Here is a 14,057-nt window from a genome sequence, read left to right as displayed (position 1 = left end):
TTACATTCTGTCTCCTCTTCCTTTCTTGTACTCACAAACTAGGATTACAACCAAATATTGATGTCATGTCTTTCCTTCATGCTCATTTTGCCCCATCTTTGTCTCAATCACAGCCGTATCCAAACCCATCACCTCTTCGGTCGGCATACTAGCTGCTAGGAGCAAGCTCACCTGGAATGTCTGGGCACCCTCCCCTCGAACAATTTGACAATGGGAATTCAGATCCACTTGACCTTGAGGTTTCCGGATGACATCACTCTGTAAAGGAAGGAAAGTGATTGGAGTGTGGAGCCTTCCCCTTATAGCTTACTCCAGGTCACAGGCAAAGGGGAAAGTGAGTCCCAAGATTCCTGGCTATGTTATGGTGGGTAACTTATTATAGATTCTGGTTCTATTAATATTAATAGCTAAATGGAGCCTTAAGTAGAAACATGGATCCTCCTGACCCAGGCCTCAAACAGGATAGAATGTGACCAGGCTCGGTGGCTGACGCCTGTAATCCCAGCACTCTGGGAGGCCAAGGCAGGAGGACTGCTTGAAGTCAGGAGTTTGAGACCAGCCTGAGCAAGAGTAAGACCCCATCTCTACTAAAAATAGAAAAAATTAGCCAGGCGTGGTGGCGTGCGCCTATAGTCCCAGCTACTCGGGAGGCTGAGGCAGGAGGATCTCTTGAGCCCAGGAGTTTGAGGCTGCCGTAAGCTAGGCTGATGCCACAGCACTCTAGCCCGGATGAGAGAGTGAGACTCTGTCTCAAAAAAACCCCAAAGAAACAAAAAAGGATAGAATGAGCCTTTAAAATTGGGTCAGAAGCCACCTGGTTATTACTGAACTATAAAGCCCTTAAATTCTTTCTACTACATCCTTTATACCAAGTATGGCAAATAAATGACATACATATTACTATTAGTACCCTTTCCAGTGTCACTGCAGACATTACCACTCAATCACGGCATGCTTTCTCACTGAGCAACACAGGCCCAGAATCCTTAACATGGTGTTCATGACAGTCACTGCCAGTCATCTGGAGTTGCACAAGAGGCCTTTTGCCCTCTTTAAAACATTAAAATTGGTTCTTCAGGGAGATCCCATCAAACTAGTTCCTGTATCGAAGGCTCCTTAATTCCAAACAGTGGAGGAAAGAGGTTGGAGGAGGCAATGAACTCGCTTGTTAGAACAATCTAGATCAGTGGTCCCCAACCTTTTTGGCACCAGAGACCATTTTCATGGAAGATAATTATTCCACAGAGCCTGGCTGGGGGCAGGCTAGGGGGATGGTGTGGGGATGATTCAAGCGCAGTACATTTATTGTGCACTTGATTTCTATTATTATTACACTGTAATATATAATGAAATAATTATACAACTCACCATAGGTTGGGGACCCCTACTCTAGGTGACGAGAGGGCAGCCTGGGAAAGTTCTTTTACGGAACCAGGCATAGAGGAAATCAGCTTCTGAAGGAAGAAGGACTTGCCAGGCCGACTGGCCTGACCTGCCTTTGCCTGCCTCCGCCTTATTCCGTCGTGAGAACCGGTTACCAGCCTCTGTCCCCGTGTGGGGCTCAAAGACTTGGGTGCCCAGTCAGGTGGCCTCTCCCTGCCTGCCGGACCTCTGCCCTTCTGGCCTTGGGCTGCACCTGCCCTCTCCATCCCACCTCACACGGTCCAGCGCCTGGGGTGGGGTCCTTTTCACTGGAGTGCCGAGGAGGAGGCTCTCACCGGGGACTTGTAGTACATAATCTGTCCCTGTCTCAGGACAAACCAGCGCCTCTTCCACGTCTTCACCCGGCTCCCCATTTTCAGCAGGTAGCCCGACTTCTCCAGTGACTCCTGAGGGGCGGAAGGGTGTGGGGGGGAGAGGGCAACAGAAAGGGGAAATCACTTGGGGCTCCTGCACATCACACAGGCCTAAATGGTCCAGCTGAGTCACGGCTTGTTATCCATGTTTAAAAGAAAATTATTGAGCACCTGCTACGTGTATTTTCACGGCGCCATTCCCTGCTAAGGGTTCAGAGGGGACTGAATAAAGCACGGGTGGTCCTGCCATGGAAGGGCTTCCACGATGGTTGGGGAAGACCTCGCCATGAACAGATGGGCTGCAAGAGGGAGAGGCAGGCCAGGGAGGACATCAGGAAAGAGCCAGACCCGAACTGGCCTTTGAAGGAAGGGCCAGCCTCTACCTGGAAGACGAGCTGAGAGGAGGAAAAAGGCAGCACAGACGGAAGAGAGGGCGAGGCAGTCTGGGAACACCAGGCCCATCAGCCAGCCTGGGGAGGGTTGTGGAGTGCGGAGGGGGGGACACGGCAGCAGAGAGGTGTGGGACGAGCGCTGGGGAGTTGGACAGATCCATATTACTGCCGGCCATGGCAGGTAGTAGCACATCTCAGAGCCTCAGGCTTCTCATCCATGAAATGGGGTAATAATCCCAAGAGGATTGTGAGAACAAATGAGACAAGGCAGGAAAGGCACTGAGCACACGGTGAGAGCTCAGTAAATGTCAGCTGGAGTTAGCATTGCAGGGTCAGAGTGGCGATCAAACAAGGTCACATATGTAAAACCCGTGGGGCTGTGGGCCATGGTGGGCTCTCAGCAACTGGCCGTTCCTGGTATGCCGAGGAGTTCGCTGGGCTCACTCTTCCCTGCCTCATGGAGTCTGCGTGTGTCTGACTCCATAACTGTACAACCCCCCAGGCCAGCCCCATGCCCCCTCCCTCCACCAAGCCCAGGGCCCCCGCACCTCACACAGCTGCTGCCTGTGTCTTGTGCTGAGGGCCCCATGCAGCCTCTGCCGGAGCTGTGCTCCCACCCCGGCCCCCCACCCCGCAGCAGGGTGTGGGGCTGTGCTCCCGGCTCACCCCGCCTAGGCCCAGCCCGTCGGTGGAGTAGGACGAGGTGCGCTGCAGTTTGTGCTCAGGCTCTGAGTAGTCGCTGTCCAGCGAGCAGGCGTCTGGGGGGATGGCGTAGTCTCCCTCGGAGCTCAGCGAGGACATGGAGACGCCTTGCCACGGAGAAGGGGTCAAGGCCCGGGTCTCACACCTCCCAACTCACGCAGCCCGGGAGCTGCAGAGTCTTCCCTGCCCACCCGGGACCCCTGAGTCTGGGGGAGGGTGGAGCTGCTGGGGGTCACAACGCAGATCAAGCAGGGGCCCTCGTACTCAGATGCCCATGGGGAGAGGTGAGGGGCTCCTTGTTGCTATACCCCACCCTTGCTCCCCTCCTCCGTACCTCTCTTGATGGCTCGAGGGCTGCCTAGTCCACTGGTCTTCCTGGACTCAGAGCAGGGGACCGAAGTTCGGAAACTCGCTTGAGAGCTGCAGTCGTCATCGGACCCAGAGGACTCATCCGCAAGGGGCACGTTGCTGATCTGGGTGGCTCTCTGCAAGACAGGACCCTCCCCCACTGCAGCTCACGCTCTGGCTCCAAGTACCCCGGATGTGGCCAATACAGCCTGTCTGGGGCAATGTGGAGGCTACTGCCCAGCCGGGGCTCTGAACAAACTGTTCCAGCGTAAGTTCCCTCAAGTTCCCTCCTGGCCTCGCTCCTGTGTCATTACCTCCAAGCTTCTCCTTGGGCCTCCCTCCCCCAGACACCATCCTCTGTGGTCCCCAAAGCAGCTGCCCTGCCTAGACTGAACACCTGCGTGCTGTGACCCTTGCTCTCTGCCACTAGGGGGCCAGAAAACCACACCACAGGCCAAGCGTGGGGACAGGAGCTTTAAAAATACGTGGAGAGTCGCGCAGTGGAAGCGTGCTGGGCCCGTAAGAATATGGGGGGGACATCGAAACAATCAATGAGAGCATCTCGATTGACAAACATTTAAAATGACTGATTACTCAGAGTTGGTGAGAGTATGGAAAGAATATGGGAAACAGGATGCTGTGGCATGTAAGGCGTTTTTAGAAGGTAATTTGGAGGTATCTGTCAAAAATTATAAAATATGCATATAATTTGCCCAGAAATCCTACCTCTAGAACTCTGTCCTACAGAGATATGTATATGTAAGTTCACAAAGATGTATTTATACAATGATGTTTATTGCAACACTTATTTTGGAGAAAAATAGGAACATGACCTAAATTACAATCATTGGAGGAAAGCTTACAATAGTTAGGGTGCATCTATACCAAAGGCACCAGCAGCCACACAGAGAGAACGGGCGCTTCCACTTCCAGCATATGGCTAGGTGAACAATTAAGGCACAGATGACATATATATGATCCCTCTTGTGTGCACATGAGAGAGAGAAAGAACATGTGCATATCTGTAAAGGCATCAGAGGGCCTTACAGAATAAAACACTAAACCATTAATGATAGTTGCCTGCGGGGTTAAGAATCAGGGAAAAGTAATGTGAGAGGAAATTTTGCTTTTGGTTTTTTATTCTTCTATAAAAAGTTTTAGGCCGGGCGTGAATCCTAGCACTCTGGGAGGCCGAGGCGGGCGGATCGTTTGAGCTCAGGAGTTCGAGACCAGCCTGAGCAAGAGCGAAACCCCGTCTCTACTAAAAATAGAAAGAAATTATATGGACAACTAAAAAAAATATATATATATATATATATATCATTATACATATGCAGTTTTATATATATATATATATATAAAAATATATATAAAGTTAACCGGGCATGGTGGTACATGCCTGTAGTCCCAGCTACTCGGGAGGCTGAGGCAGGAGGATCACTTGAGCCCAGGAGTTTGAGGTTGCTGTGAGCTAGGCTGATGCCATGGCACTCTAGCCCGGGCAACAGAGTGAGACTCTGTCTTAAAAAATAAAAAATAAAAAAATAAATAAAAAATAAAATAAAATAAGTTTTATCAAGTATTACTATTATGATTGAAAAACCAATAAGAGACAAAAGTGTGTTTGAAAACATCATGTTGCAGTTATATCTGATTTTTGTTTTAAAAAAATAGGTAGTGATGTTATGGGCATCCATGTTTGAACATATCTAAACAATTCTGGAAGGAGCCCCGCTGCCCTCCAGCACCTGGCGAGTGGGACAGACTTGAGAAAAGATGGAGAGAGGTGAAGCAGCCACAGGTTTAACCTAAACTTCTTCCTTCCGCCACATTCATACTGATTCAACTTTTTGTAAATGTAGAGTTTTTATAACAACAACCTAATAAAAATAAATAAGACAAAATGACATATGGTGGGCTGAGCTCCCTGAGCAGGGTCACCGTGTGCAGAGGCCTGACCCCAGAGTCCCACCCAGTCATTGCATGCAGAGACCAGGGGCCTCTCCTGAAGGGGACACCCCCTCTTTGCACAGCAGTTTCTTACCCCCTTCAGTGCTGTGTAGACAGGCACGGTGACATTCTTGTAGATGAGGCCAGAGAAAGGCCCAGGGGATGCAAGGGCAGGAAGGCTTGAAGCTGAGCAGGGAAAAGGGGATGAAATTAACTCAGGTGGTAAAACCCGGGAAGGGTGTGGGGGAGGCAGAGGACTAGGCAGACAAGGAGGAAGGGGAGAGCTGTGCAGACAGCATTCCCTCCAGCAGCAGACCAAGTGACAGATCTCAGGGGGGTCCGAGGCCTTGTTCATCTTCTCTTCCTCCTTTCCATTCTCTTTGACTTCCTTTGGGGACTGTGGTCCCCACGCAGTAAAAAAAACCCATCACAATGGAATCGAAAAGCCTCGCCCTTTAATTATCTTATGCTCCATGAGGCTTGTGCCCTTTCCCACTCTTGCCAACGTGAGTTACTAATCATGCTGCTATGGGGCTCTTCCCTCATGCAGGGACTGTGATTCAGAAGCCAGTGGGTGGGGCTCATCTGGACCAGGGCACTCGGGGCTCCTCCCACCCGCAGCCTCACCCTGCAGAAGGAAGCCTGTGCGGGTGGGAGGCTGGGCTGGAGGACCCTCCAAGGTCCCTTCCCTGCTCTGTGGCTGGCTACAACCCTGTGATGAGCTGAACCTGCACGACTTCCTTTTCCCTCCTAGGCAGCCCCTGCTGTGATCCCACCTGAGCTTCACCTGCTGGGGAAGGGAACAGGGTGCCAGGCAACCCTGGCCCTGGTGTTGCTCAGTCTTTTCCCTGCTTGCCAACCCTTCCCACCTTGGGCGTTTGATCCCTTCACGCCTCACTTGGGACTCACCACAGCAGGCAGTGATACTTTTGGGAGACACGTCTGAGAGCTGCATGCCCGATGTGGCCACAGCGTAGATCCGGCTCTCCTGGAATGAGAGGTCCCAGGTGGGTCAGGGCCCAGGACTGTGCCCAGCCCAGCCCCTCCAGCGTGTGCAGGTGAAAACATGGCGCTGGAGGTGGGCAGACCTGGGTCCACATCCAAGGTGGGCCAGTGACTGGCTGAGGAATCTTGGTTACCTCATTTCTGAGCCTCCTTTTCCTCCATGGAGGTAGTACTTACCTTTCAAGCTGCTGAGAGAGCAAATGAAATAATTAACGTAAACATTTAACACCTGGAATATAGTCAGTGCCCAACAGACATTCGTTCCCTTTCTTGCCTCCAGCCTTCCCCTTGGGGCAAAGGAGGTTCAAGAGCAGAGGGGCTCAGTAACCTGTTGCTAGGAATCTTGCCTGTTTCAGAGACCTTCGGGTCTCAGGATCTCACCCCAGAAGTTGGGGGTGTTGATAATGAGGAGGTCAGGGCCACACAATGAGGGCATGTTTTTTGTTATTGTTCTTTTTTATTTTCTTTTTTTTTGAGATAGGGTCTCACTCTGTTGCCCAGGCTGGAGTGTAGTGGTGTCATCACAGCTCACTACAACCGCTAACTCCTGGGCTCAAACGATCCTCCTGCCTTGGCCTCCCAAAGTGCTGGGACTACAAGTGTGTGCCTCAAGGGCGTGCTCTTTTGTAAAACAGTTGTTTGGAACCTAGAACTCTTTTTTCCTACAGTAAAAATGTTATATCATATCATGGTTAGGCTTCAGGGCCAACCTACAAAGCCTGTTTAGCCCAATGGGACACCAGAATCCCAATGCAGAGGACACTTCTACGGGGGAATGCCCATCCTAAGGGGGCCTGGGCATCTGAAGCAGGCCTGGGGAGCTTTTTCTAATGGCTTTGATTGCTCCCCAACAACCCATGAGGCCCGCCTATGCCTTTCCATATCTGTTTTCTTCACTAACCCTAAAGGGAAAACAGCCTGCTCAGGTGACTGTGAGTCACAGAGGCTCACTAGGGGAGGTGGCCAGCCTTCAGAGGAATGCCACGCGGCTCCAGGAGGCAGCTGGACATCCTGTCACCACAGGGCCAGCTCGGCTGGGGGATGGGGCTGGAAGGGAGGTGGGCCGCACTCTGGGGGGTTGCCCCAGAGGGGAGCAGCAGCTCTGGGGGGAGGAGGGAGGGCTGGCGAGTGCTATGATGAGACGCTGAGATAACTGGGGGGGGAGGTGCAGCAAGGTATGAGGAAGGTGCCAAGGGGGGCGCTGTAGCCGGGCATGGCTTTCCTATGCTCACGTACGGCAGACATGCTGGGTCCAAGTAGCAAAATTAGGCATACAAAAGATTATTTCTGCCCATAGTGGTCATGGAATTCAACCAAGGACAGGCCTGTAACTTCACAGAGGAAATTAAACTTGAAGGAATTAGGTTAAACAAAACAGGACTGTTTGACAAAAGGTTATCTAATGCTTAACTCACAAGGTTGTTTTAAGGATTAAAAGTGCTCCACAAACTCTGAAGGCACATAAGTATTTCCCACTCCCTCGGATTGAGAAATGTCCTTCTCTGAATTTCCAGTCTTTGTTTTTGTCCCAGATGGTCACTGCCCAGCCAGTCCTGCCTGAGAGACAGAGGCTGGGCTCTCCGGCGGACAGGAGCCATCGTGCCGTGCCGTAGGGACCTGATGGAGCTGACACTGGGTCTTGTTTTCCTCAGGATTATGCCACAAAGAGGACTGCAAACCAGAGACAAATTCTCCTTAAATTACTTTGGGTGATTCTTGGGTCCCCGGGGCCCGGCTGAGAGCAGGGAGGGGCTGTGGGAGGACCTGCTGTTGCCCCTTAATACCTTCGTGCCCAGAGTCTGGCCGATGTGCATGTGGGGCGAGTGTCATCTGCAGCGTTTCACGTACTTATTCTCTCCTTCTCTCCCCCTCCTCTCCACACCCCCCATACACAACTTAGCACAGACAGGCAGAGCACAAGACCCACTCGGACCCATCACAGACATGGCTGTGTGTTTGCAAAGTGGCAGGAGTGGGCAATACTTCTCTCTGCTGAGCCCTCTGGCCACATCCCTGGCCCGAATGCTCCCTCACTCCCCACCTCTGCTTTAGGACTCCAGCGCAGGGAGAGGTTGGAAGCCCCTGGGACCTGCACTTTTCCAGCCCCTAGTCCTCCTTCAGGCCCGCTCTGAGGCTCAGCTGGGTCTCCAGTCTTGCAGGTATCCTTATAGCAATCAGCAGTCGGTGGGAGCTCACGGCTAAGGACGTAGCCCCAAAGCCTGGGGCTGCAAGCCTCCCTCAACCAGCATTTCAGAAGGAGATGCTGGAAGGTGCTGCTGAAGATACAGGTGTCCCAAGCAGTGGTGTTGGGTGGTGTCACCCTGACGAAACCCCTCCCCTGGGGGACCTCATTCCCCCTGCTGCCAGGAGCTGACACTCAGATGCCCCCATGGCACTGTCTCACACCACAGCAGCATCTGAGGGTCTGCCCAAGAGTAAGAGGCTGACATCTGCTCTGGCAATGTCCCCTAAGAGGCATATAGCCAGAAGGTGAGAGCCGGGCTTCGGAGGCAGCCGGGCCTATATTTAAAGCCTGGCTCCCTCACTAACTACAACGTGACCTTGGGCAAGTACCTGAGTCTGTGGAGGATCAGTTTCCTGATCCGTGAAAGGGACAAACGGCACCTAACTCCTTGCACAGGGAAGGATCCTTCCCACAGGCTCTGTGCGAAGCCCTCCATACCCTCATGTCCTCCTCACCAACGACCTGTGGAATGTCATTTTTATAGCCCGCCCCATTTTTATTTTTATTTTTTACCATGGAAAATATCTGACACAAAAGCAGAGAGAATTACATAAAGATCAACCTTATGTGCCCATCACCCAGCTCTGCAAAGATTAATGTACGGCCAGTCATGTGTCCTCTGTATCACCCACGCCCACCCCAGATTGCTGCTTCTGAAGCAGTTCCACCAGATGTCATGTCATTTGATCCAGAGTTACAAATAAGGAAGCTAAGGCTCAAAAATAAAAATAGGCAATACTTACATACCACTTACTATGAACCATTACTGCAAATACTTTCACAGCAACCCCATAAGTAGGTACTACTATTCCCATCTTACAGATAGGAAAACTGAGGCACAGAGGTTTAGTAACATGCCCAGGGTCACACAGCAATTCAACCCTAATGGTTTGCTTCAGGGACCTGTGCTCTTACCCATCATGCCACACCACCTCAAAGAGTCACAAAGATGAAATGATTCCATCTTCTAGTCAACAAATAGAAAAAAAATAAAAATAAAAAACAAAATAAAAAAATCCCAAAACAAAGATGAAACGAGGTAAACAAGTTGGGTGGTCTGTGCAGGGTCTGGACCCCTCCTCCCAGGGCCACAAGGACACCAGCCTCATCTCCTGCTCAGCAGGTGGATGTGCTCCAGGAGCAGTTCCTGTCCTTAGCTCCGCCCCTCTGCCCAGCCCCAAGGTCGCCTCTTACCCAGGATGGAAACCGGTGCAGGGGGGGTGTGGGCGGTTTTTTCCCCAGCTCCACCTCCTCCAGCTCAGCTCCAGGCTCCTTTGGGCTCTCTCTTTCCTCCTTCTTCCTTGCTGGGGGTGGCTCCTCCATCTCCATCTGCTCTGGTTCTTCCCGGAACTCAGCTTGGGCCTCCAGCGCACGAAGGCCGGAGGGGTGGAGAGCTGAGAAGGCTCCAATCTCTATGCTCACCACGTGGTCTAAGTGCCCAGGACCCACCTGGGGCTGGCTGTGGTGCCTTTTGGCCACCTGGATGCTGTCCCGGGGGGTGCCAGGAGCCCGCACCTTTGGCAGGGTCAGGCTGCTGCCAGGGACACCTTCCCTAGCATAGGTCTTTGTCCCAGGAGGCATCCCTCCCTGAGCAGTGACCAGGCCCTCACCCCAAGAAGCTGAACCACATCTGGGGATACGAGGCTTCACGCACAGCTGGTGAGGAGAGCCCTCTCTTTTCAGATGAGGTTGAAAGGTCTTAGTCTCTGCTCTTTCGCCAGAGTGAACCACACTGGAACTAGACTCCTCCAAGGGGCTTCCTGCTTCAGAAACAGAGTCCTTGCTCCGCAGGGCACCTGGAGAAGATGCAGGCACAGCCATCTTCAGATCCTGGGCCTGAGGACCACTGTCCTGGCCAGTAGTCTGGGGTCCTGGCCCTGAAGAAACAGAATCCTGCTCTGGGGCTTTCTGGGGGGCCACCAGCAGCTTCCCCGAAGGAGCCATCTGAAGAGCTGTGATTGGGGCAAAAACAGGCACATTGAGAGCTCGCTCAGTTCAGCCCCACACCGCACTGCACACACCTGCACACACCTGCACACACGCACTCGCCGCCTGCCTACCTTCCAGCGCATCTTGAAGGGCCCCCACCTGCTCCACCAGGCGCTGATTACAGCTTTTCAGGTGCTGATTCTCCATCTCAAGCTGAGGACAAGGAAAAACGAAGATTTAGAATATTCAGCCTGTAGGTTTGGACATATAATTCAAAATAAGATTAAAACCCCAAATCTTTGAAAAAGAGCCCTTGGTGTCCCAACAATCCAGTGCTGACCTCCCAGAGAGCCCTGACTGCTTCCCTGCCTTCATACCAACGGGGTTGGGCTGGGACAGAATACAATTTGGCAGCTCCTGCACCTTCTTTTCTAGTTATTTTTAAACTTTTTAAAAACAATTTTTTGAAATATAATGCATACACAGAAAACTGCATACCATATCAATGAACACCTTAACAAATGATTCTGAAATTAACACTTATATGATAGCACCCAGGCTAGGAAGTAGAAATCTGCCAGCACCCAGACAGCCGTCTGACCGGCCCCTTCAGAATCACATGCAGCCCCTGCTAAAGGTAACCACTCTTCTAAGTCTACCAGATTCCCTTTCCTGCTTTCTGGGTTTTGCCACGTAAGTACACATCCCTACACATTGGTGTAGTTGTGCCCATTTCTGAACATTAGATAAATGGAATTATGCAGCATGTCCTGCTCTACGTCTGGCTTGTTTTGTTCAACATAACATCTATGAGATCCATCCTCATGGTTGCTGAATTTTCTTTTAAATTAAATCCAACACACTTTTCTTGAGCATCTTTTTAGCAAGGGTTGGGGCAGTGGGGACATGGAGGTAAACCAGGCATCAGTTCTGTTCCCAAGAACTTGCAATCTACCAGGTGACCTGAGATGTGTGTCTGAAGAAGGGGAGGGGAGGCAAAATAAGCCGATGCCCTCCTGCAGGTGTGGACCTCTTGTCTCAGGAGGACAGAGGAAGAAGAGATGTATGTTCGTCCTTTTCCAAACTGCAATTCCCTTTCCATTTGTTTAGAAAGAGGTGGTTTTTTGTTTGTTTGCTAGTGGAACTGCCACTTCTAGTTCTGAGTTTCCTAAATAAAGCTGTGTAGCAAGTGTTGAACTACAACAATGAATGGAGAGAGAGGGAAGTGGAATGGAGGTTGCCAGGGGGTGGGGGAAGACAATGGGGAGTCCATGTTATTGGGCACAGCTTCTGTTTGGAGTGATGACAATCTTGGGAAACAGATAGGGGTGATACTTGCACAACAACGCGAATGTACTTAAGGCCACTGAATTGTATGTTTAAAGAAACGGTTGAAATGGTCGATTTTATGTATATTTTACCACAAGAAAAAAAAAAAGTTAAAAAGAATGGAGAGGGCCGGGCGCGGTGGCTCACGCCTGTAATCCTAGCACTCTGGGAGGCCGAGGCGGGTGGATTGCTCAAGGTCAGGAGTTCGAGACCAGCCTGAGCGAGACCCCGTCTCTACTAAAAATAGAAAGACATTATATGGACACCTAAAAATCTATATAGAAAAAATTAGCCGGGCATAGTGGCGCATGCCTGTAGTCCCAGCTACTCGGGAGGCTGAGGCAGTAGGATCGCTTAAGCCCAGGAGTCTGAGGTTGCTGTGAGCTAAGCTGACGCCACGGCACTCACTCTAGCCTGGGCAACAAAGTGAGACTCTGTCTCAACAAAAAAAAAAAAAAAAAAAAAAAGAATGGAGAGGCCAGAGGAGAAAGTGGAGAGAGTGGACGGTGGTCTGTGTGCGCTCCTTGGAGGGAAACTGAGGGGACTTTTCAGGAATGAGACTCATTTCTTCTCCCCAAACTTAAACACAGCACAAAGCTTGTCAGGAGCTCTAGGGAAACCTGACCAAGACAAAAGGAAAGGGAGAGTGAAGTGAGGTGTCACAGCATTTACGCTGCATGAAGGACAAATGGGTGACAAATGGCTGAAGGTCAGTCAGGTCACCGCAAACAGAAGGCGGCAGGCAAGCCCTGGGGGACAAGGGCAGCCCCGGCCACACTCCCAGCCCAGGCCCCCCGGATGAGTTTTCGACTCACCTCTGCTAACTTTAGCGTCACCCATTCCTTGATCTTGGCAGCTTTTTCTTGAACAATTTTTGCTTCCTCAGCTCTCATCTGCTTCTACGGGAAAGAGAGGGCCTTTAGTTCATCACGACAGTCACCAGGAGAGTGAACAATTCTCTGGAGGGGAACCCTGGGAAGAAACATCAAGTGACGGGATGGGGGTGGCCCGATAGAATAAAATAAATTCAGTTACGACTTTTAAAAATATTCTCAAAGTGGGAAAGGCCTTCCTAAGCATAATACAAATCCCAAAAAGCCAGAAAGGAAAAGACTAATAAATCCATATCACCGCAATAAGTTACTGTATGACCAAAAGAAGAAAAAAGAATCCCTAAAACAAAATCAGAAGGTTAACTGGGGAAGGATTCGCAAGACAAACGACGCACATACAAAGGGCTAATTTGAAATGAACAATTCAATAAATATAGACTAACATAAAAGTTTGAAATTACCCCAAATTGTCAGGAATGTTGGGAGCAACCCCACTTATACAAATTGGCAAAGCCTTTTTAGGGGGCAATTTGATAATATCTGTCAACATTTTAAATGTATATACCATTGACCTAACAAAGCCATTGATCAGGAGTCGTTTGTTGCAATATTATTTGATAAAACAACATGAAATAAAAACACTTAAAACTGGAAATAGTCTAAGCGTTCACCAATAAGGGACTAGTTAAATAAACATGGCGCATCCACAAAATGAAAGCAGAACGCGCTGTGCTTCCATACACAAGGAACGTCAACAGAGAGGAGGGGACATGAAGGACAGGGATAGAGAAAAAGTGTTACTTGTCATTTTATACCCCTCTGGTCTTTTTGCATTTTTTACTATAAGCATTTTTGTATTTTTTACCTTTACAATTAAAAAAAAAATAAGACTAAGGCCGAGGCAGGAGGATCACTTGAGGTCAGGAATTAGAGACCAGCCTGAGCAAGAGTGAGACCCTGTCTCTACCGAAAATAGAAAAACTTAGCCGGGCATGGTGGCGCATGCCTATAGTCCCAGCTACTCGGGAGGCTGGGGCAGGAGGATCACTTGAGCCCAGGAGTTTGAGGTTGCTGTGAGCGAGGCTGATGCCATGGCACTCCAGCCTGGGCAACAGAGTGAGACTCTGTCTCAAAACAAACAAACAAAAAAAAGGCTAAATTAACACATAACTGAGGTATTTCCCTTCAAATAATCAAAAGAGTAGAGGATGACTGAAAAGGTTTGTCTCTAAAGGACAGCAGCCTGGGATAGAATGGAATATGGGCTTTGATCCTACATATGGGGCCTATTTGCTATGAGACACTGGGCCTGCACTGCCACCCCTAAAATGGGGGTGACACAGCCCCCTTGCTGGGCCACTCCGAGGACTGAGTGAGAGAAGGTGTACAGCACAGTGCCCGAGGCACAGGTACGGAGCAGCTCTGCATAAGAACTAGCTCCTGATCCAGAAAGCACAGAGACAACCGGTTCACACGGAGCAGGTCAGAGACCAGCAAGAGCACCTCTCCTTACACTTCTAGGGAAAAA

The 14,057-nt window shown here is 50.5% G+C and overlaps 2 protein-coding genes across 2 annotated transcripts in view; one reads left to right on the top strand and one right to left on the bottom strand.

Moving 5' to 3' along the window:
* TMEM229B (transmembrane protein 229B) overlaps window positions 1-14,057 on the top strand; it is a 206,365-nt gene that overhangs the window by 99,514 nt on the left and 92,794 nt on the right. The window lies entirely within an intron of this gene.
* PLEKHH1 (pleckstrin homology, MyTH4 and FERM domain containing H1) overlaps window positions 1-14,057 on the bottom strand; it is a 49,777-nt gene that overhangs the window by 12,950 nt on the left and 22,770 nt on the right. The window contains exons 5-13 of the mRNA XM_069487779.1: window positions 12,512-12,595; window positions 10,499-10,580; window positions 9,633-10,390; window positions 6,098-6,176; window positions 5,283-5,374; window positions 3,225-3,375; window positions 2,855-2,997; window positions 1,719-1,829; window positions 172-258 (exon numbers count right to left, since the gene is read on the bottom strand). Coding sequence (XP_069343880.1) covers window positions 172-258; window positions 1,719-1,829; window positions 2,855-2,997; window positions 3,225-3,375; window positions 5,283-5,374; window positions 6,098-6,176; window positions 9,633-10,390; window positions 10,499-10,580; window positions 12,512-12,595 — 1,587 coding nt within the window. The remainder of the gene's footprint in view (window positions 1-171; window positions 259-1,718; window positions 1,830-2,854; window positions 2,998-3,224; window positions 3,376-5,282; window positions 5,375-6,097; window positions 6,177-9,632; window positions 10,391-10,498; window positions 10,581-12,511; window positions 12,596-14,057) is intronic.

The sequence above is a fragment of the Eulemur rufifrons genome, chromosome 2 (genome assembly GCF_041146395.1).
Source record: "Eulemur rufifrons isolate Redbay chromosome 2, OSU_ERuf_1, whole genome shotgun sequence".
Taxonomy (NCBI): Eukaryota; Metazoa; Chordata; class Mammalia; order Primates; family Lemuridae; genus Eulemur; species Eulemur rufifrons.
Note: the sequence above shows the minus strand (reverse complement) of the source record. Positions and strands in the feature narration are given on the sequence as shown.